The 23726-nt window shown below is 33.0% G+C and overlaps 1 protein-coding gene across 1 annotated transcript in view; it reads left to right on the top strand.

Moving 5' to 3' along the window:
- The window catches only part of LOC103258005 (dystrophin-like), a gene marked incomplete at its 3' end in the record, with an annotated part of 161124 nt that overhangs the window by 26848 nt on the left and 110550 nt on the right, over positions 1-23726 (top strand). Inside the window, exons 6-10 of the mRNA XM_008055710.1 lie at positions 121-249; positions 2128-2298; positions 16967-17089; positions 19724-19861; positions 22837-22989. Of these exons, the coding sequence (XP_008053901.1) occupies positions 121-249; positions 2128-2298; positions 16967-17089; positions 19724-19861; positions 22837-22989 (714 nt within the window). The remainder of the gene's footprint in view (positions 1-120; positions 250-2127; positions 2299-16966; positions 17090-19723; positions 19862-22836; positions 22990-23726) is intronic.

The raw sequence follows: 23726 nt of genomic DNA, 5'->3' as shown, positions 1-23726 counted from the left end.
ACTTAAAAGTAATTTGAATCATACCGTATTTCTGTATTTTTAAAATTGCAGAAAGTAGGACGTATCCTTTAAGAATTTTGTCTAACCAATAATGTCACACTATGTCTCTGTACAATTAAGGAATATCAGAAACACATGGAAACCTTTGACCAGAATGTGGATCACATCACAAAGTGGATCATTCAGGCTGATGCACTTTTGGATGAATCTGAGAAAAAGAAACCTCAGCAAAAAGAAGACGTGCTTAAGGTAGCCAATAAAACATTATGAAAAGTGATTTTCAAACTGTACAATGCTTATATCAATCATCTTTGTCCTAGAAGTTAACAAAAACTCTTTAATAAAACTGAAAAAAATCCTTCCTTCCTTCCTCCCTTCCTTCTTTCCTTCCTTCCTTCCATTCTTCTTTCCTTCCCTCTCTCTTTCCCTCCTTCCCTTCTTTCCTCTTTTCAATGGGAATTAATGACTTCGAAGAGTTTTTTTTTAAATAGTTATAGCTGTCCAAATCTACCTCTCAGTTAATGATACCCAATTTAAACTCTGCTCAGAAAGGGATTCCAGGAATTTTTTTTTTTTTGGCATCATATTGCAAATTTCTATTTTAAGTGTAGTACTACATTCTTGAATCTAACACAAACAACAATTTCTCTCCATTATTCATCCAACCCATCTAAGTAAATACCAGAAATCCAGTTATCTGGCTATTTTTGCCTATGTAGTATCCAAATCATAGTAATTACTCATAATGCTGGATTTATGTAAAATTGAATTTTTTCATTTTTAACTACATGTAAAATAAGCATGGCCTCAGGTTCTCTGTTTTTGTATTGAAACTAATTATTAGGACATCCAAAGTCTACTTTCACAAAGGCAACCTAAACTTTCCTTTAAAAAATTGTTCCTGTAAAAGGGTATAAAATGTATAATGTGCAAATATACCTTCTTGATACTACACTGTCTCTATTTGATGACACCACCTTTCTCAATTAAATAGAAAGAGTTTAATTTTAATAACTTTCTTTTAAATTAATGTCTTTTGTTTTGCTGAAATATCAGTAATTTTATTTGACTACTGGATTACTACTTAATATTCAAAATTATATTACTTTCTATACCATTCTTTTTTTATGTCACTGATATTGCCACAGATGATAATTTCTTTTTAATGAAAATCTGTAAATGCATTTCAGGTCATTTCCAAATGCATTTATGTCATTGTCTTAACCTTATTTTTATGTGGATTTTTTATTGTCCTCTCCATTCTTCCTTGATGTGTAGACAAGGATATCATTGTATGATGAAATTTCTTCAAGGCTTTTGGGATAATCAGAACTGAGTTATTTAACTTATAGACTCTATGACCCCTTAGATCAAGCAGAATATTCCTCAATACTTCTGTATGTGACACAGAATGCATAGCTATCAGAAAATATTTTTCCCCTTACATTCAAAATAATGAAGTAGTACTTGAAAGTACAAGGAAGGGATAGAAAATTGTTCTTCAGCTACCTTCTCTCTTGTGCACCTATTTAGATTTGTTCCGTGGTTATTTAATTCAGTAAAGATAAGGTGAAACATAAAATATCATGACTATTGCAGAAAATTTAGGGAATTCAGATAACCATTCATTGTTCTTTCTCAGACTAAATAAACATTTTAATTTGACACACATCAAACTTGAGAACAGCAGCCTATTTTTCTGAGATTATACATATTGTCACTCTACTCCCATTTTTTGGAAGTTGACATTTTCCTTCCTTTCTATTCTTCTGCATGTGGTCATTCTTGCTCTCTCTCTTGGCTTCTCTGTCTCTCTCTCTCTCTCTCTCTCTCTCTCTCTCTCTCTCTCTGTCTTGCTTTCTCTCTGTCTCTCTCTTCTTATATTCTCTCACTTACTTTCTGTCTTTTTCTCCATTTCTCTCTGTCTCTGTCTTACTTTCTCTCTGTGTCTGTCTCTCTTTTACTTTGTCTCTCTCTTCTTCTTATATTCTCTCTCTTACTTTCTGTCTTTTTCTCCATCTCTCTCTCTCTTTCTCTCTCTCTCTCTCTATCATCTATCTCTCTCTTTCTCTCTCAACTTCCATTAATTACTAACTTCAAGCCCTGTCTCTTGCTCACGGAATATAGCGTTTAAAGGCTGAACTGAATGACATACGCCCAAAGGTGGACTCTACGCGTGACCAAGCAGCAAACTTGATGGCAAACCGCGGCGAACACTGCAGGAAAGTAGTAGAGCCTCGAATCTCAGAGCTCAACCATCGATTTGCAGCCATTTCTCACAGAATTAAGACTGGAAAGGTAGGAAGATCTACTCCGAGGTGGAAACTAGTGCTAAATAATCTCTTGCGAAGGTTGCGCAATGCTCTGAAAGGGTCAAGTAGCTCCCACAGCAAGGTTCTCAAAAGGAAAATGAAAGCCAAAATGTATTTAAAGAAATTTTACCACTGACTATCATGGGAGATCAATCAGTCAATCTCTATATATCTCTCTCTCCCTCTCTTTCTCTCTATTTTTTTTTCTGCCACAGCTATTCTAAAACTGCATTCTGCACTGGTTTACATATGTACTTTCAGGGGTTACCTACAGCAAAGTTACAAATAGCATGCTGCAGGCCAAAAAAAAAAAAAGCACAAAAGACATCCATTAAAAGAAAGCGCTACTGATATATTTTGCAAAATATAATACTGCTTGTATGTAATACAGATCAAATATCCAAAATGAGGCCTTGTACGTTTCCTGCACGATCTAGGGTGTTTGTACCCCTCTCTTTACTAGTTGTGCATGTATATGCATTTAATTTGCCCTTGCTAGTTTCAAACACTTACTGTGACAAAATCAATTAGGCTATAATGAAATGCTCAAGCCATGGAAACAAATAATTGCAAAGCTTATATATCTTAATATTTGTAATTTTATATATCTATTTATATTTATTTAATGAAGAACCAGGGAATATGGAAATTTTGCATGATAGCCTTTATATTTGTGTAACATATATTGAAGACAAATTCTTATCTAAGAAGTCATTTGCAAAATTATATGAATACAATATTGGAGAATTGCAACACTTTGAGAATATTGGAAATACAAGCAACTACCCCAAAATTTATATAATGTAGCTTGACAAATTTTTCAATATATATAATATGCTTTCAAATATTAAAAAGTATATAAAAGAAATATATGTACCTAGATATATAGATAATTGCTAAACATAATCTTAAATGAGAAAGACATTAACGAATTTGTGAGAAAATATGTTGCAATATATCAGGTAAGTTTTGATTATTAGAAAAATAAGAGAACATGTTCAAAAATATTTTGATAAGTATAAACATCCAATAATATCATGGTTTCACAATTGCTACACTTTTTAAGACATTGCAGTGTATAACCATGTTATATATAATAGTACATATTTAAAGTCGTTTTCAAGCCGGGCTGGGTGGCTCAGCCTGTAATCCCACGACTTGGGAGGCTGAGGTGAGTGAATTGCCTGAGCCAGCGGGTTCAAGACCTGCCTGGCCAACTTGGCGAGACCTCATCTCTACAATAAATCAAAAAATTAGCTGGGCGTGGTAGCGCGCGTCTGTAGTTCCGGCTACTTGGAAGGCTGAGGCGGAAGGATCACTGGCGCCCAGCAGGTCGAGGCTGCGGTGGCCAGGAGTGGCCACTGCACTCCATTCTGGGCAACAGAGTGAGACTCCAACTCAAAATAAATAAATAAATAATAAAGTAGTTTTCAAAATATATGAAATGTTACATAATGAATTCCAAATAGTTTATGCATATGAAACAGTAACTCTTCAAAATTCATCTTCCCAAAGCAAAAAGTTCTTAGCTGACTTTAATTCATGGCTCCTTATTTGTAACAAATAAGTGAAAACAGGGTATTATTTTAGGATAAATTATAAGATTGCGACTCACAGATATGGAAAAATAGATAGAATTGCTCCTCCACCATAGAAGTGACAGACCTAGCCAATACAATTTTTTGATCAAAACAAGTTCGTGAGTTTTCGTTCTATATTCTGCACAGATTTAAGAGTATACTTCCAGAAATTATGCATCAAATGAGTACTCCATACACTTATTTTATTTTCCCTACCAAAATAAGGAATAAGACATTTCGAATCACTATTTTAAATTATATATTAACTGAAAAAATAATCACGTTTATTTTTCAAAGTATTCCTTTTTCTTTATATTAGTAAATATATTTGAGTGCAGTAGTGACCACATTTAGGTCTCTGAAGATAATTATGCTTCAGATCATCCAAAACCAAAAACACAGAGATATAGCATATCTGTGTTAAAACCAAAAACACAGAGATATAGCATATCTGACACTTTACATACTTATTCTTTGCATCAAGTAAGGCTATAATACTTCCATTGGGCTAGAGAGTGTGAGAAGATGCAAGGATGTAAACATACTTGTTTTAAAAATTGCTGCTTACAAACACAAAACTATATACTTATTGTAATAATAAAATATTTTAACACTACTGTGTCTTTATGGGGATGTTTGATATATGGTGAGATAATCCCAGCAGAGAGAACAGTGGATTTAAAAGACTAAATTTTAGACCTAGTTTTGTCAGAAATAGGCAGTACATGTTACTTCTCTGCTTATTTCAATGTTTGTAAGATAATGAAGTTAAACTAGATTAGTAATTTTTAAAAGGAAAACTACCCCCCAAGAAAGAATAATTACTTAAAATGAAATGTATAAAATAGAGAGTAACTGAATTACTAGATGGGGGATTTATCAGTTGTTTGTCTTTCTCCTGTCTGTGATCAAGTTCAGGAGGCACACGTTATCCCCATAGAACACAATGTTCAGTTTTTGGATTAAATCAGTTCACATGTCCCTGTTAATTTTAAAGTTTGCCTCTTCTCTTGATTACAATAGGGGATTTAAGATATTTAACGGATTGTCTTTGGTTTTGGAGTAGGAAAGTTTTGGAAGTGCTAGAAGTCTTAGGAGTGGCATTTGATCTCAAAATCAAGCTCCTTTATAGATGTAGGGTAAGATTTGATTGGAATATAACTTTTGACAGTTGTGTCTATGGCTGAGTTTCACAAAGGAGAATAGACTGAGGAAATTCTGTGGGGATTAAAAAACAAACAAACAAAAGTAGGTGGGGACTGATACACGTAGACCATGGATTCAGTGTAAGAAGGCAATGAGCACTGGGATCCTCAGTTCAGATTGAGTGATAACTTATCTGCCTAGGTGCAATTCTCTATAGTGTTAATTTTAGCCATTAATGAAGAGCAGTATGGTGAGAATAAAAAAGTTCTTAACTTGAAGCCATATAACTTGCTTGAGTACTAGTTGAGCACATTACTAGTTGTATGGTCTTGGCTATGTCCTTTTACCTTTTGGAGCCTCATTTAAATATAGAAAATTAGGAAGATGATGCCTTTCCTGTTTTAACTTCAAGATTGTAGTAAGGGTAAAATGATGTAAGGTATGTAGAAATATACATTTAAAATTTAATAATAACTGTACAGATATGAAATGGTAAAAATTTATTAATGTCAATAATTAGTCTTATTATATGTTTTGGATTTGAATAGCCAAATTGGGAGGTCACAGACATACATTGAGGGAAAAAATAAATGGAGGAATGGATCATTTTTTATGGCCTCTGGTGGAATAGACTGGAGTCAGGAAGACTTTGTTATTTTCATGGCAAGGGTTATACTTACAGATAATCAGTGAACCAATTTAAGACATACTAGAAGGTTATTTTTTGCCCCCAATACTGCCTCTTCCCAGGTCATTTAGATTACTCATGAGTATACAATAGCTTTGAGAAAGTTTTACATTTTCTAACGTATGTGAAATCATTGCAAGAAAATGACAGTTTTAATGAGGAGGGTCGGAATTATAAAAATGAATCAGAGATAATTTTAGAACCCGGAGTAAATTTGATGAAGTCAATGAGGAGAGACATGACAGCTTGTCTTAACACTCTCTGTTTTAGGACATCTGAGCATAGTAGCATGGCTGGAGGAGACGTGATGCTATCAGGAAAAGAATGGTTCCAGGACACAGAAGCATAGGAAGGGGAGTGGGAAGACAAAAATAATTTGGATACTTAGTTTTAGTGCTTACGACCATTCTATCCCTCTCCATCCTTCCAGAAGCCAAACTGGAGAAGGGAGAGTCAGCAATTTGGGAGAGGTGATTGTTGAGGTGGATCTTAAATAACTAATAAAGGAAGAGTTGAGAAAAGGGATCAATCTGGATGAACTCTCACAAATCTTATACTATTTTCAGATCACAGTGTTTGGTACTGTGGAAAATCTATTGCTAGGTAAGATGTGCTAGATTTTAAAAGCTGACCGTTTAATGGTGGAGCAAGATATGTTCACGGATACTGGCTTGAGAGTAAGTACATGGTACATGAATCTAGCTTCCACTCCAGAAACACAGAGGAGGTAACAATTCAGAATAAATCCATGGAAAAGCTCAAAAGCGTACAGTGTGTTCAGTGGAGAGTAAGTTCGGGTTGCTTATGGTATAAAAAGCATCAGATATGAAGATTAGTTGTAAGTAATAATACTGAAGAAGATGGTTAGACCTAGTGTGAAGAGGTCATGGACAACCAGAATAATAGTTTTATGCTTAATTTAGTAGACAATGAGGAGTTCTTGATATATTTTTAATGCTCTGTTGAAAGTTTAGTCCATTGGTAGTTGTGAGGCAAATTCAACTGTATAATGACATGAATTTGGAAAATCAGACAAGAGGCTATTGCAATAGTGTAGATGAGAGACAGTGATAACCTCAAATAAAGGAGTAGTTATGGGAATGGAAACGAAGTGTCAGTCTAGAACAGTGACCCAATCTTTTATATACTTGGAGAAACAATTAAAACATGGATTGCTGAGTCCCACCCCCAGAGATTCTAACTCAGGTGGTTGGAGGAGAGCCGAAGAATTTGCATTTCTCACATTTTTTCCAGGTGATATTGTTGCTAATGGTCGAGGGACCACGATTTGAGAACTACTGGTCCAAAGACATTGGGAAATAGTGTAGATTTAAATTAGTACATGTGAGGGCCAAGAATATGATGAACTAAAAAATTACTCATTCAATTCTGATTATGTGAAAAAGTCTACATTCGAATTTCAATAATAAAATACACATGAAGATTATTTATCATGTTGCAACACTTAGTATCAAAATAATTTTGACTAAACAATCTTAGCTATGTCCTATTAATATAGGCAATTATTTTACTTTGTTACAAAATATTATCAAATTTATACACATACTTTGCTTAGTGAGATTGCATTTCCTTCTAGAGACTTAGAAATACTTCGCTTTTATAAGGAGCTGAAATGTTAAATTATTATCCCTGAAATTGATACCAACCAGAGAAAAATGTACTTATTTTTGCACTGATTTTAATCCCTCACTAAGACTTGTGTGCTATATGACATAATAACTTATGTTCTTTAATTTCCACATGGACCTTGAAAATTGCTACTAACACACGTAGCAGTTTCTCTCTCATATATATGTGTTGCAACTTAATACAAGATTTGGACAATCTGGTTTCATGCATTTAAATATTCATAGTTTGCGGTAATAATTACAAAGTGTCAAGTTTTTTTTAAAAAAACCTCCAATCAGTGTAAGCAGATGTAAAAGTAATGATTCCTTGAATCAGAGACTGTCACATGTTTGCAGGGGGCTATGAGAGAGCCAGTGAGCATTCCATATAATCTAGAATATATAAAGAAAAAAACATGATTGGGTATAATCTATCTTAAAGTATGATTTTGTATGTGAGAAATAATTTAACAATAATTTGAACAAATATTTTGGCTCTCCAAAACATCAGTAGGAAATACATGATGCATCTCATAAATGTGATCTAAAATATTATATTAAGATTCATTGGATTGGATTATTTTGATTTAAATATGATTTTCTGTGGTAATCTATATCAATACAATATATTGATTCTCCCCGTTTGCAGTCTATTTCTGGTCATATTCTAATTTAACACATTTTCTTATAGAAAACAATATGATTCATTAATTGGTACAGTCATTCTAGTTATACATAAGTAATCCCTTTAATAAAATTTTCTACAAATACATTTTTTAAACCATGGATGCAAACTTAGGTAAAGATTTGGAAACATTACATAATTTGTAGAACATTAAATATGTAATATTTACAGATAATATCCTCAGGTAATAATAACAGATTGATACTCAAACTATGTATTAATATACTTGCTAATTTTATTTCACTGAAGTAAAAAGAAATAAACCTAACAGAATTTTTATTAAAACAACATATTTTTCCACATTTTTAAATTGGCTACCCCTAGAAAAAATTAATTCTGTTGAAATTTTGGATGATAAATCCCTTTTGTAATCATTCAAAATATTTTTAAAATAGATACATAACTGAATTTGGTGAGCAGTGTCATTTGATATAATTAACTGGATATTATTAGCAAGACATTTGTAATAATTAAAGCTATTCGGTTATTTTCATTTGTGCTCCTTTAAAACATGAAAATTATTCCCCTGATCAGCATCAGCAGATACAAATATAATTGTTCTTGGGATCAGAAACTATGAGGTTCTCAGAGAGCCAGTGAGTTACCCAAGTTGTCAGATATCCTGGTTAGAATATGTTAGATCCCAGTCCATTGCTTTGGTTACATTAGTTTTTTTACCTCTACTTACATCAGCAAATACTTATTGTTCATCTATTATGTGTTACATTAGTTTTTTTACCTCTACTTACATCAGCAAATACTTATTGTTAGTTTATTATGTGTTACTATAAACCGATCAAATCTCACTTCAAACAGTGATTTCAGTATACTTATTTATATTAAAAGTGAAAATAATTGAACAAAAAATTGATAAGGAGGAAGCAATGGGAGATGGTAGGTAGAAAGAAAGGAGGAAAAAAGGGTTAAAAAGTTAAATAAATCCACAAGAAGTTAAAAATACAAAATTGTCATTGTTATGTTTTTGCTTTTGATTTATCTATGTCTCCCCCACATACTTTAGAATTAAGTTCTTTCAACGCCTATTTTTATTTGCTACTTGTAAACTCACAACGTAATGAAATAGTAAAATATTCCAAGTCATGCTTGACCAAAAGTAGACAGTTGGACTGAATCTTGAACCACCAATATATTTTGTATCCAATATTGAAGTGAGTAAACATGAAATTAATCTCATCAATTCAAAATCAATGGGGATGTACAGGGAAATATGCTTGTTTTAGGATCACAATTTAGCCACATTTTTACATTTTCATAATCAAATCATCAAAGGTAAACCAGTACCTTATCTAATATGAAAAGAATGCAACCAATGATATGTCACTATTCTGAGTTAATTTGTTTAATTTAAAAAAATATTGTTCCTTATATTTTATTATAGTTTGCTTTATAAGTTTAAAAAAAGAGAATAAATAAATCTATAAGTCACTATATTTGATTATCTTTGTTCTAGCATAGATGTAGTGTCATTTCAATCGTCTTATTTATCTTTGTAAGCTTTTTTTCTCTTCATATAAATTGATTTGAAATAACTCTTTATATCATATCAGCAGTCTGTCTTTTCTGTATTATGGGATGTTATTGGTCCTTGAAACTATTCATTTTGGTTTCCGTGAATTATTCTTATATTTCTATACAAACATTGTAATGATAAATAAAGTTTCAAAGCTGCAGAATGGAAAGAGGAGACTGATTGATTTGAAACTATTTTAAGCCAATCTGTAGCACTTTAATTATTTATTTTCAACTTAGATTTTAGTGTAATTTGAATATAGTGGTCATTTATCATGATTACTAAGATTCCATAGTCCAGATTGATAATGTTTACTTTGCTGTCTGTGTAAACACAGCCATTATTATGCTAGTGTATCTATGCACGCTGAAATTATATTTAACCAAGGAAAGCTTTCATTTTAAAATAAATAAAGTGTATCTGAATAATTTTGATTGCTTTCGATTTACAATGAATCAGTATGTAATTGATTTGCTTTTCTTCAGTCTGTTATTTTTTGTTACCTTGTTATATAAGTCACCTTTAATGCCAAAATCTTAACAAAGCCTTAAATTTCATTAATACTTAAGTCATCCACCAAAGCACAGTTAATAGCTGTTAAGAAATTTGAAACAACATTAAAAAATCAAGGAAAACAAAGTGTTGTCTTTCTCAGTTTCTCTGTCTCTTCTTTCTTTTGTGTCCATTTATCTGTTTATTAAACTTCCCTATGTTCTATTTTATATGTATTTTGTATGACTGCACAGTCATGCTAAAGTTCCTAAAATAAAAAGGTAAGTAAAAGATTAAAGTGTGAAAAACCTATATTTGGTATATACTTTCTTCTGCAATATTATAGCTTTTGTTTAATTGTTTTCTATATATTCTAAAACCTCTCTTGTGTGCATTGTCTAACATTGTGTGTGATTTAATTGTGATTCTGGTTCTTTTCTAGCCATATATTTTCTTTTAAAGTTAATAGAAGTAATTTGCCCATTAATTAAGATGATGTAGCAACCATTGTTCTCAACTGTGTTAGATAATTTATCATAATTCTGAATTGAAAGGCAGACATTATATACTTCATGTTTTAAAATCTGATGATGGAAGAATGAGCTATTTTATTATAGATGCTTTCTTACTAAACACTTCTTTTATAAAGTCACATAAGAATTCCAAATCACAAAGGCAATGGATAAAAAAAATCATGTAAAACATTAATTGGTTGGGAAAATGTTTTCCATATTTGAATTGTCATGACCTAATGGTGAACTAATGAACTCTTAAGGAAAGCAGTTTTTCAACTCCTTGAGTCTAAGTATTAATCACATGGATGTCAAATGACTGGTGTCATCCTACCAATAATATAACGAAAATAATTGTATTGATTACTTATGGTTATTTTGGTCACAAAATTGGTCATTGGTTAATTCAATTAATATACGGTAGTTTGTAAAAACTACTCATTGATATAATAAGCACCTTTTTGTACAATAAAGTTGTATATGCCATGGAAAATACAGAATAGAATAAGATATACTGACAACTTTAAGGATTGAAATTATACTTAGAGAGACAAAGCATATATCCTTGAAAGTTATTATGTTCAGATATATAAGACATAGTACAATACAACATAAATTACACATAAATAAAAATAGAGACTCCTGATATAACAGATCGAAACTGCTCCCATGTTTTCTATACCCAGAGAGATTCCTGAAAAATTTCTTGCAACTGAATAAGACTGACATTATAAGAATAATCTAAATCCATGATAATTTATTGAAAAAAAATTAATATTTTGACTATTAATGGTGAGACATTACTCATGTATGATATTTCAAACTCATAATGAACTTTTTGTTCTTTTCAATGGTATGGTTATAATATGGATTGTACTGTTCAATAAGGTAGCCATGAAACACATTTGGCCACTGAGCATCTGAAATGTGGCCACTCCAAATTAAGAGGTGCTGTAAGTGTAAAATATGCATGCATTTTGAAGACAGTATGAGAAAGTGAATGTAAAATAATTTATTAATAATTTTATATCTGTAGATTTATATTATAATGTTTTGGACATATTGGTCAAATAAAATATATTATTAACATTAATTTTAACTGTTTTTTATTTTTAATATGGCAATTCAAACTTTCAAAATTACATATATGACTTGTATTATATTTCTGTTGATCTGTACTACTATAAATTCTTTGTTTGAATTTAGAAACAAAAACTTACTATAAGGTTACACAATTTTGTTGCTACTATGATCTAGTACATTATCAACCACCTTCTGCTTATAAACTTTCAGCAATAACTTAAAATTTAAAATTAGTACCTTAAAAAGTTACAACCCTGCTTAGTTATTCTTATAGTAACCCTAAAATTCACAGTACACATAATTTCTACCAATTGATTCATGTGTAGAAATGCCTAGAAGATGTGTATTTGGGATCACATTGAGTAATTTAAATCCCTAATCTGCATAATGGCCTTTTTACCAATTGCAAAGTAGCCCTTGATGAGGAAATCTAGATTCTGTATATCCTTCTAGAAGTCTGAGTTTCCATTATCTTGCCCAAATAGTATTCATTTTATAGTAGTGTCTAATAAAGTCTTTTCACATCTGCTTTAAAAAATACACACACACACACACACACACGCACGCACGCACACGCACACGCACACACACAGACACACACTTGGCAGTATCTTTTTTTTGCTAACATTTGGCCAACAAAGAATGTATTTCTAAATGTTTAAAGTGCTAACCAATCAAGTATTTTGAATTTTTTACATAGAAATTGTGTTATTTAAAGTCTCTAGTTATTAAAAACACTCTTTGAAATGTCTATTTTGCTACCTCATTTTTAGTCATTCATTCATTTATTCTTTCGTGAAATATTTACTTATTGGTGTACCAGGAAATATTTACTTATGAGTATACCCAGAATGACTCTAGCTCAAGCAAGAAAAATTCCTCATCTTCATGAGGTATTCATGAAACTCATCGTACTGTCTTTGTATTTTTTGTATGGCTTTTGTATGCTTCCAAATCATTCCTGATAAAATACTACATAGTACAAAACAAATGTAGACACCTTGAGACCACTTTCTACATAGTTTCATATTAATTACTCAATAGTTTTTTTTTCCCCCTTTGGAATGATGCAACTTTACCAAGCTGGAATCTAAATTTCTCCATGTTCACCATTAAAATTTCATGATTTAGCCAGGCTCGGTGTCTCAGCCTGTAATCCTGCACCTTTGGGAGGCTGAGGTGAGTGGATTGCCTGAGCCCGCGGGTTTGAGACCCGCCTGGGCAGCGAGACCTCATCTCTACAATGAATCAAAAAATCAGCCGGGTGTGGTAGCGCATGCCTGTAATTCCGGCTACTCGGAAGGCTGAGGCGGACGGATCGCTGGAGCCCAGGAGGCGAGGCTCCGGTGGCCAGAAGCGGCTACTGCACTCCAGTCTGGGTGACCGAGTGAGACTCCAACTAAAAAAAAAAAAAAAAAAAAAAATCATGATTTTGTCAAATTCTTTTGTAAAATGGTCACTCACTATTTCGAAAAGCATTTATTTGATTTTCAAAAGCTCATGTTTTCAAAGGAGGAAGGTCTTGAACTTTGAGAGCAAACAATGAGCCAAGATTTGAGCACTTATATATGTTGGATGAATATATAAGATACTGAGAGAAAATAATAGCCATCATTTTTTGAGCTTTTATTATATATTGGACTCCACTCTAAAATATTTGTTTACCATAATAATCCTATTGAGGTAGATATTCTTCCTATCTTCATGTTACAAGTAAAGAAACTGAGGCTCAAAGAGGGTTAATAACTTGTACAATGTCCCTCAGCCAGTAAATGATGAAGCCCAGATTTAATCCATGCATAGAGAAGCATATGCTCCTCACCAGATGATGGAAAGCACTCTAAAGGCTTTGGGGGAGGTTTAACAGATGATTATCAAATGGCCTGCAAGAAAGTTCTATTAGGAGCACTTAAAACAAGTTGGTAAGGTCCTTGGGGCAAGATTAAAGGACACCCTGATTATTGTGCTGGAGTTTGGAATTTTTCTACTTGTACTTGGTATACGCATAGAGTTCTGCAGCAAAGATATAGCATAATGAAAACAATAGTTTATTTTGTTTCGTTTTGGTATGTTTTTATTTTTATTGATTCAAGGGACACAAATGTACTTTTGTTACATGGATATATTGTGTAGTGGTGAAGTCAGGGCTTTTAGTGTAACTATCACCTGAATAGTGTACATTTTAACCAATAAGTAATTTTCCAACCTCAATTCGCTTTCTAACCCCCACCTTTTTGAAGTTCCCAATGTCTGTTATTTCCACCTTTGTGTCTAAATGTACTTATAAGTGAGAATATGGGGTATGTGATTTTCTGTTTCTGAGTTATTTCACATAGGAAAATGGCCTCAATCTTTATCTATGTTGCTGTGAAAGACATGATATCATTATTTTTTTAAGGATGTATAGTATTACATGGTATGTATATCTACCACATCTTCACTACTTAATCCTTTATTGATGGACATTTAGATGGATTCCATAGCTTTGCTATTGTAAATAGTACTGCAATAAACAAGGGCAGGTGTCTTTTTGATATATCAATTTCTTTTGGGGGCTAGATACTCAGTTGTGAGATGAAAGCAGTGATTTTGAAACATATTGAGCTGATCACTGTACACTGGTTGAAACTGGCTGCCAAGAAGGAGAATTTACACCTGTCCAGAGGTTATTGTTTTAGTCCCGTGTGAGGATGAAGAAAGATGGAGTCTCTGGGAATAGAAAGCTAGTGGATCATAGTGAATTAATTGACACATTTGATTCTTATTAGAGATTAGAGTGAGATATTCAAGAATAACATGACTTACTTTTTTTGTTTGTTTGTTTTTTGAGTTGGAGTCTCACTTGGTCGCCCAGACTGGAGTGCAGTGGCCGCTCCCGGCCACCGCAGCCTCGATCTGCTGGGCTCTGACGATCCTTCCGCCTCAGCCTTTCAAGTAGCTGGAACTACAAGCACGCGCTACCACACCCGGCTAATTTTCTGATTTATTGTAGAGATGAGGTCTCGCTGCCCAGGAGGGTCTCGAGCCTGCGGGCTCAGGCAATCCACTCACCTCAGCCTCCCAAAGACGCAGGAATGACTTATGTTTTAAGCATGGATGACTAAGAAAAATGTTTCCAAGCAGAACTAGGGAAGTAGCTGTTGTAGGTAGTTTAGGAGACATGTTGAACTTTAAGTGAAAAGTGAGTTAGCTTTTGGAGTCTAGACTGGAATTCAAATGTGAGGTCACATATGAAAGTCAATATTTGGGAGATATGAAAATCATGGTAGCCGGGCTCGGTGGCTCAGCCTGTAATCCCGCACCTTTGGGAGGCTGAGGCTAGTGGACTGCCTGAGCCCGCGGGTTCATAGTTGAATTTATAGAAGAAAATACAATTTATTACAGAAAAAACATTGAGAAAGAGGTACAGAGGCCCAAGTTGTGAGCTATTGAAATTGTTCTATTTGAGTATGTGGAGAGATGGGCTAGAGAAGAAACAGATTAAGTAAAAGAGGTAAAGCTGACTGCAAATAGAGTTATGTTGCTTTGATAACCTGGTACTCAAGTAAAGTGAACGGGGGGGAGGGGGAAAGGGGGATAGGGTTCAGAAACTACCTATGGAACACAATGGTCATTATCTGGGGAATGGGCTACCTGAAACCCAATCCCTACCACTGCACAATATGTCCATGTAACAAGCACACACGTGTACTCCCGACTCTAAAATTTAAAAATTAAGAAACAAGTTATTGTAAATATTTTCATTATATATTCACAAAATCATATAGAACAGCACAGTTCAATAACATAAAACACCAGCAAATTGATATTGTCTAGGTATAATTCGAAAGGATGTTAATATTTTATTTTGACCAACCTTTTAAATAATATATGATTTTAAAGCAGCAGTATGTAAATAATAAAAAAAATTGAAATATTCTTTAAGCATATCCGTACTACTACCCATCTGTACTGGTTCAACAAATTATTATAATAGTCCCCATGACAAATGATTATTAGGATTTGCAAACAAGTATTATTATTAGGTACCTTTAAAAAAGATTTCATAAACTCATTCAGGGATGTGTAGACATTTCTAGAAGATGTGTATTTATTCATGTTGTATGTAAGAATCATGTCCCGTGAGTAGCATTTGATTATTGCCTTCTTCATTGGTAACAAACTACCTTTAGATATTCGGTGTGTCCTTGAGGACTTATCTTTAATGTCCTCCATGAGTTGCCATCTAAGTAATATAAAGTAAATCTGTGCCTGAGAATGTGATTGGGAAGAATAGTTAGGGACCCAACTTGATTAACATAATCATCCTGGCATACGACACTGGAGGTCATTCCTGAATTGTTTTTACAAACTAAAAACTTTTCTCTCTAAAAGAAAATAAGATTTTAATATGTTGTCTATTTGGGTTTTCAAAAGCTAGCAGGTCTAAAATATTGTCTAGTGTTTAATGGAAAGATATTAAATAAAGCATAAAGTTCAAGAGAGTACAAATGTATTTCATTAACAGAATTTTAATCTAATAATTAAATCTCACCTAGTTTTTTGAATATATATTTGATTTGTCATGTCTTTTCATTCATTGTTCTCTTTCAAATGTTGTGCTTAAAAAATGAAGGCATTTTAAAGGTTTTTGAGACTGTAATCACTATCGATACAAACTTAAAGAAATGGTGATGTTTGTAAGGTTGAAAAACATATATTCAGATTCTTTCTGTGAAATATCCTGGGTTCATTCTTTTGAATTTATTTGCACCACCAAAGAAAGGGTTCCCAATGCAAGCTAATAGCATCGTTTGTCATAGGAGAGCATACCTTTCAATTTTACCATGCTAATAATGTTGTTTAAAATATCTGAGCAGATTGCCATGTAGTTTTTCTTAGGATGAGGTGACAATTCTGCATTTCTACCCGAGGTTACTGTTATTTGATGAATGAAGCAATTTCTGATAAGACATATTTACCCAAATGTATTTATATCTAAATATTTAAAATGAGATCAAATTCAACTTTAGAATATTAAAAATTAGCCCAGTCAAATGTATCTGTAAATTGACTATTGTTGCTACCACAGAAAGATGAATTGTGTTTTCTTGCATATATGTTCAGCTCTGGTAGTGTTAAATGTTTCTCCTTATTTGCATCCTCAGGTACTTTCCCAGCTGTATTTCAAAACCTTCATGAAATATAACACAAAAGCATAATGCATGTCATTAGTTTAGCAACAGGAGGTTGAACAAATGTATTTCTTTTGGTTTATGTTTCTAATAAAAAGTAATTTTGATTTAAATTAGCACTATCTTTTTTTTTAGGCCTCCATTCCTTTGAAGGAATTGGAGCAGTTTAACTCAGATATACAAAAATTGCTTGAACCACTGGAGGCTGAAATTCAGCAGGGGGTGAATCTGAAAGAGGAAGACTTCAATAAAGATATGGTAAATTGGTTGTGATAAAAGTGTGAATGAACTAGGAGTGAAAATGAATAAATATTTGGAAAGAAATTAGATAACTCACATCTCCAACTGAATTTTCAGAACACATCTAGCACGCTTTATTATTCTAATGATTTTGATAAATGCAAAGTACTGTTGTTGACCTTTTATGATGAATGCCAAATTACTATGGTTTAGTTATATGGAAGCACTTACAGATTCTAACAAATAACTCAGCAATTTTGTTTTGACCTGTGCTGGTTTTGAACTTACTCAGGACAACAAAATGTAATGAAAAAAAGTCAAGTTAGAAAATAAACTAAAAATGTAGCAAGAAACTCAACTATCATGGATGTCTGACATTTTGTGTCAGTCATATTTTGGTAGTATAATGCTTATTTCAAAGAATTATATACAATATAAGCATTATTTATTAAAGTTTTCACAAATTGGTTTTACCAAAAAGTTGAGTAAATCTGTCTAAAATGTATATAAATTATCGCTGCTTATTTCATGGGAGTAAAAAGTATGACCATATGGGCTATTTCCAACCACAGAAAATTCTCCTTCAATCTTAATAATTTCAAAATGTCTTCTACATTTTTCTCTGGCTTGAATATTTTTGCTTCACATCCTTATTCACTGCCTTTTTTTTTCTCTCTTCGCCCTACTTTTCACATTTTTTATCTCCTCTTCCACTGCCATCACCTCTATGGCATTCTTAGCCTTACATTTATCACACTGGAGATTGCTCAGACAATGCTTGAAAGTGACACCAGAAGATAATAAACATGAAAAGCAAGAGCCAGAACTGTTTCCATCAATCTTAGTTCCCACTGGTATCAATTCTGACTTCCTGGAGCTGCCTCAGCCAATACTCCCTGAGTATGGGGTTTGACGGCCTTGTCAACTCAGCTCAAGGAAAGAAAGACGAGAGGAAGCTTTCTGAGATGCTGAGTTTTAGCAACCTCTACCTCAGGTCCAAGAAGAAACCAGAGGGCACGGAGATGAGAAAGAGTGCTGCTTACCTCTTGGGCTGACCACCAACCCTGTCCTAAAACCCTCATCCAGTATAGGGAAAGAAGTGCAGTGGATTTCTTTACTTTTTTTTGGTCCTTAACCCTAGGAAATGATATAGGCTTTTGAAAGGCATATTAAAATAAAATCTTTTACAGCTTATAAATATATGTTTATATCATGGTATGCATTTCTGTAGACTACTAATTAGCAAGTCTCTGATGAAAATAATTGCATTTCCTCTAAAAAAAAAAAAAGAAAGAAAGAAAAGGTCCTTGGTTGTGTGTTGAAGTTTAAGCATGCATTATAGGTATAAATATATAACATCAAATTCAATGACTAGTAATACACACATACATATAGATGTGACTTTTGAAAATTGTCTATTATTTGTTATCCATAGCTCATCAGCGTACCCTGGGTACAATTGCATGGGGAGCTTCCTTGATATAAATGTTGATTAAAATGTTTAAAAGTTTAAAGAAAGATGGGAAAATAGAGGTGAAAAATTACATGGTCACAAATGCAATTACATTAGCACTTAACTCAAATAATTTTATTTCTGATGAAATAAAAATATTATTCTTGAAGTCTAAAAAAGTAAAATGCACGTTAAAACGTTTTACAGCCATTTTCAGTTAATATTTTACCTATTTGGTCTTATTTATCTAAAATTAACATGTATATATGACACACTTTTATAAATTAATTATTTGGGAGCAATTTAACACATCACTTTTTCTTTTCTTTTTTTTTTTTTTGAGTTGGAGTCTCACTCTGTCGCCCAGACTGGAGTGCAGTGGCCGCTCCCAACCACCGCAGCCTCGACCTGCTGGGCTCCGGCTATCCTTCTGCCCCAGCCTTCCAAGTAGCTGGAATTACAGGCACGCGCTACCACGCCCGGCTAGTTTTTGATTTATTGTAGAGATGAAGTCTTGCCAAGTTGCCCAGGCGGGTTTCGAACCCACGGGCTCAGGCAATCCACTCACCTCAGCCTCCCAAAGCACGGGATTACAGACTGAGCCACCGAGCCCAGCAACACATCACTTTTTCTAATACCCTAGTATTTTTCTACATTTGGACATTTAGGTTTCAAATATAAAGCAGACATGATCAGATAAAAATTAGTATACATTTAAGACAAAATGTTTTTATATAGTAGTGTGTTACTATTTCAGGATTTGCTATCATCTCGCACTCACATATCTACATCCATATTCTTATATGGACCAGTCAACATTATAAATGGCAAGATTAGTTTGTCTAATTTTTTAAATTCATACAACTATGCTAAAAATAAAAGCCAAAAAGTATTTTCACATTAATTCACCACTTGTCTGAAATGATGAAGTAATGAAGTAATGTACTCTCCCATCTTCCTACATGTGCCCCTAAAATGTGTTCTTTAGAACTATTTGAGAGGAAACTTACTTCTTTAAAAATATAAAGAACAAAATACAAAAGAAAGGGTAGGAGCACGGTATCTTATAATAGCATTCCCTGAAAGTTGTAAATTGGATTTTTTGTGTGTGTTTAAGTAACATGTTTTATTATCTCTGTTAACAATGTACAGCTTTTTTAAAAACCAAAATGAAGACTGTACTTGTTGTTTTTAATCAGAATGAAGACAATGAGGGTACTGTAAAAGAATTGTTGCAAAGAGGAGACAACTTACAGCAAAGAATCACAGATGAGAGAAAGCGAGAGGAAATAAAGATAAAACAGCAGCTGTTACAGACAAAACATAATGCTCTCAAGGTATTAGAGCTAAAATTATAATATACCTTGCCTGTGGTTTCTTTTTTCATATGTAGGGTAAAATATATTGTGCATAAATAAAATCTGCTTAAGACTGTTAGTCACCAGAAATTCACATTTAATATGTTCAACATTTGTGCTTTACTTAAAATTTTTGAGTGATGTTTTATTTTGAAAAATGTGTTGCTTAGAAATTATAGCTTTATGTTCAAATTTTTCTGAGTTGAAATGGAAAGAAATCAAAATGCATCATTCATAGTACTTGCATATTTAATTTTCTGACATTCCTTTTATATAAGCTACGTTTGTATTTGTGTTGCAAAATCTGCGTAATTGCCAGCATAACCAATCTATATCTTTCTATTAATCCTGCTTCCTTTACCTCATTGATTTTATTTGTAGTAGGTCCAATTTGTTGGTAACACAACATTTGTTTAACAAGGTGTAGATTCAGCCGGGCTCGGTGGCTCAGCCTGTAATCCCGCGCCTTTGGGAGGCTGCGGTGAGTGGATTGCCTGAGCCCGCGGGTTCGAGACCTGCCTGGGCAGCGAGACCTCATCTCTACATCAGCCGGGCGTGGTAGCACGCGCCTGTAATTCCGGCTACTCGGAAGGCTGAGGAGGATCACCGGAGCCCAACCGGTCGAGGCTGCGGTGGCCGGAAGCGGCCACTGCACTCCAGTCTGGGCAACAGAGTGAGATTCCAACTAAAAAAAAACAAAAAAAACCAAGATGTAGATTCTCCTTATTTTTTAAAAAATAAACTTTATTGTGCTTTTAACAGAGTCACTCTTTGCAACTAAGCATCTACAAGAGTATGATTTCATTTATATAGGTATCCTCAAAAATAATCTTAATGCCCTTGAAGACAAACTTCTACATTCATATTAAGCAGCCGTAGTGTATGGTTTCAAGTACCTATGTGACTCATCATTCAAGATGAACAGGATAAACTGTTAATTTTTCTATAATAATATCTAGGAAGTTCTTGAGATGAGACTGGACATGCTGAAAATTTTGTGAAATAACCTTTTTTGTATATGCTTTGCAACATTCACTATTTGCATGCATGGCTGATTTTCTAATACTGTTAATTGCTGAACTTTTCATTGTAAATCACTTTTTTAGAGCTATGAAGTTATGAAGGTGGATTCACCTAGTAGGTAGATGGAATCTGCTTTCTATATGCAAATAAGAGGATAAAACCTTTATCCCTATAGTCAACCAAATAAACACTGCTGAGAATGTAATTACACAATATTGTGCCTGCAAGGAATCCACAAGGAAATTCTAATTGGCCAGCAGGTGTTCTGAAGGTAACTGCTGATAAATATAGTAAATAGAAAGGGTTTCTTCCTCAAGGGAGTGTAAAAACAAACTATAATGTGTTTAGAAAATCAGAAAGGCATGTAATTCACACCCTTCCAACTGTGATCAAGCTTTCAGAAGTATCTACACTGGTCATAGAATGATATGTGTTCTACTGAACAGCAGTGTTTAATGGTTATCTGGCATAACGCTAAAGAAGTCTACATTATGTCTCTAAATATTTTTATGTATTACACATCAGTTTGTGCCTGAGAAATAAAAGAAGTTTCAAATTTATGACCACCAAGCTCTTTCTATTGGCAAGGATGTGAGTTGTGTCACGAATAAGGCATGGCTCAACTGTCATTCACATGGCTGTATCTTGGTGCCTTTGAAAAAAGCAGCATTCAATCTGACTCAATCCAGACATGTATTACCTCCACAGGAGATTTGGAAATTCAACATGAAACAAATTTCAGTAAATCTTGCATCCCTAATATTAAACAAAATGGAGAATGAAATCTAGATTATTCTTGCAAATATATGCTACAAATGATTGATCAAAATTGTCAACTCTACTTACCAAACCAATCTATGCCTCTATACTTAGTAACTGGGTTAATCTGCCAAATGTTTCCAATCCTATATTTTAAATAATGCCAAAACTTTTCAGTGTAATAATTTTTTCAGATCTTTGATATTCATCATTTCCTTTAGCTTGAGTTAAACAAGTACATAAAACCCTAAGTGCTACCTCTCTGTAGAAATGAAAGTGGTATGCATATTTCTTATGTTTTTATGAGTTATTAGATGGCATTTAAGCTTATTCTATTTTCAGGGAAGTCATAGGGTGTGCTTGTAAGAAACAAGATGATTGATTTCCCCCATTGTTGATTTATTAAATTAGTCAGTCTTATTTATCTCATCAAATTGATTGGAAAACATGCACTTTCTTTTTTTAAAGTAATTTGTCATTTTCAATGTGGAACATTATTTGGCATAATAACATAAATTTGGTCATGCAAACCTTTTAAAGAGTATCTTTCTACTATTTAAATTGTCATTTTCATATACACTTATAACTATCTGAGCAATAGTCCCTCTTTGAGTCATACTACAAATTTACCTTTGAGGCATTTATAACTAAAATTGCTTTATATTTCTAATTACCAGATATTAATACTGATAAAACTTTTTATAGACATTTCTGAAATAATGAATGTATGTTACTTGACTACATATATCTAAATTTATATTGATGAGCCGAGGGCTGAAGATATACATCTTAGAATATTATCTATTTTGAAAGTCAAATACAAACTCACGAAGTCTGTGCATCATCTAGATAAGTCAATAGTATTAATATATTAAGCCGTTTCACATAGATTAAACAATTTAGAGTCAATTAAATATGACTAGATTTCTAAACAAGTCTGAACAGGCTAAGAGGAAATACTTTAAGTGAGTTATTCAGGTTTCTTCTTAAATATTAGTCTTGCCACAAAAATACCTAATTTAATCACTTATGTGTATGTTTTGCTTTAAAATGTGAATTTAACCAAGTTGCACAAAAGATTAAGGACTCAAATTATTTTTTATAAGTTACTACAGCCAGAAGTGTACTATACATATATATTTATATTTTAATAATATCTGCACCATGAACAGGATTTGAGGTCTCAAAGAAGAAAAAAGGCTCTAGAAATTTCTCATCAGTGGTATCAGTACAAGAGGCAGGCTGATGATCTCCTGAAATGCTTGGATGACATTGAAAAAAAATTAGCCAGCCTACCTGAACCCAGAGATGAAAGGAAAATAAAGGTAATGTTGTTTTAGAATGTCAATACCAGATTTTATTGCTACAGTTTAGTTACTTTAACTTAACCTTTGAGGCTCACTTTGATAATATTGGTGTTCTTGTTTTCCCTGTTAGTGTTCACTTTGATTTGATGTATTCCTTGTATTATGTGTTGTTTTAGTAAATGCATTGTATTGTGTTATTCAATTGACAGTGTTGAATGAATAAAATGTTTTACTTTTAGACAATGTAAAATGAATTAACAAATGTGATGTGTTTTCTGGTAAAATTGTAATTGACTTTGTGTATCTCTGTTCCAGATGAACTAATGACTTATCGATATATGGACGACTTCTTTCTCATGTTAGCACATTCATTTCATCAGAGCATCTTCACACATCAGTGTCAAATCTCTATAGATTTATTTGCATATTGTCGAAGAATTTTTCTGCTATTATTTTACACTTTTTATTTTGCTTCATTCTTTGTTGAGTTCCTCAAACCTTTAAAAAGGAAATAAATAAATTACTCACTTACCCTCTAAATTATAATTTATATGGATGGTCCCTAATAAATAATGAGTAATCATTTCAAGTTGCTTCAAACCCCCAAACATCAGAGGAATTCAGAAGAAAGAAAATGTTAGATCAATTTAAATATTTTATTAATTCACATATCCAAAACTGAGCATTCAAAGTATAATTGAAATAATATTTGAGTTATTGGGTGAGGATAACAGTGATGCTGTCCATATTTGTTA

The sequence above is a fragment of the Carlito syrichta genome, unplaced genomic scaffold, assembly GCF_000164805.1.
Source record: "Carlito syrichta isolate Samal-C Ts95f unplaced genomic scaffold, Tarsius_syrichta-2.0.1 Scaffold301932, whole genome shotgun sequence".
Lineage (NCBI taxonomy): Eukaryota > Metazoa > Chordata > Mammalia > Primates > Tarsiidae > Carlito > Carlito syrichta.
The sequence above is the reverse complement of the archived record's forward strand: the minus strand, read 5'-3'. Positions and strand labels throughout refer to the sequence as shown.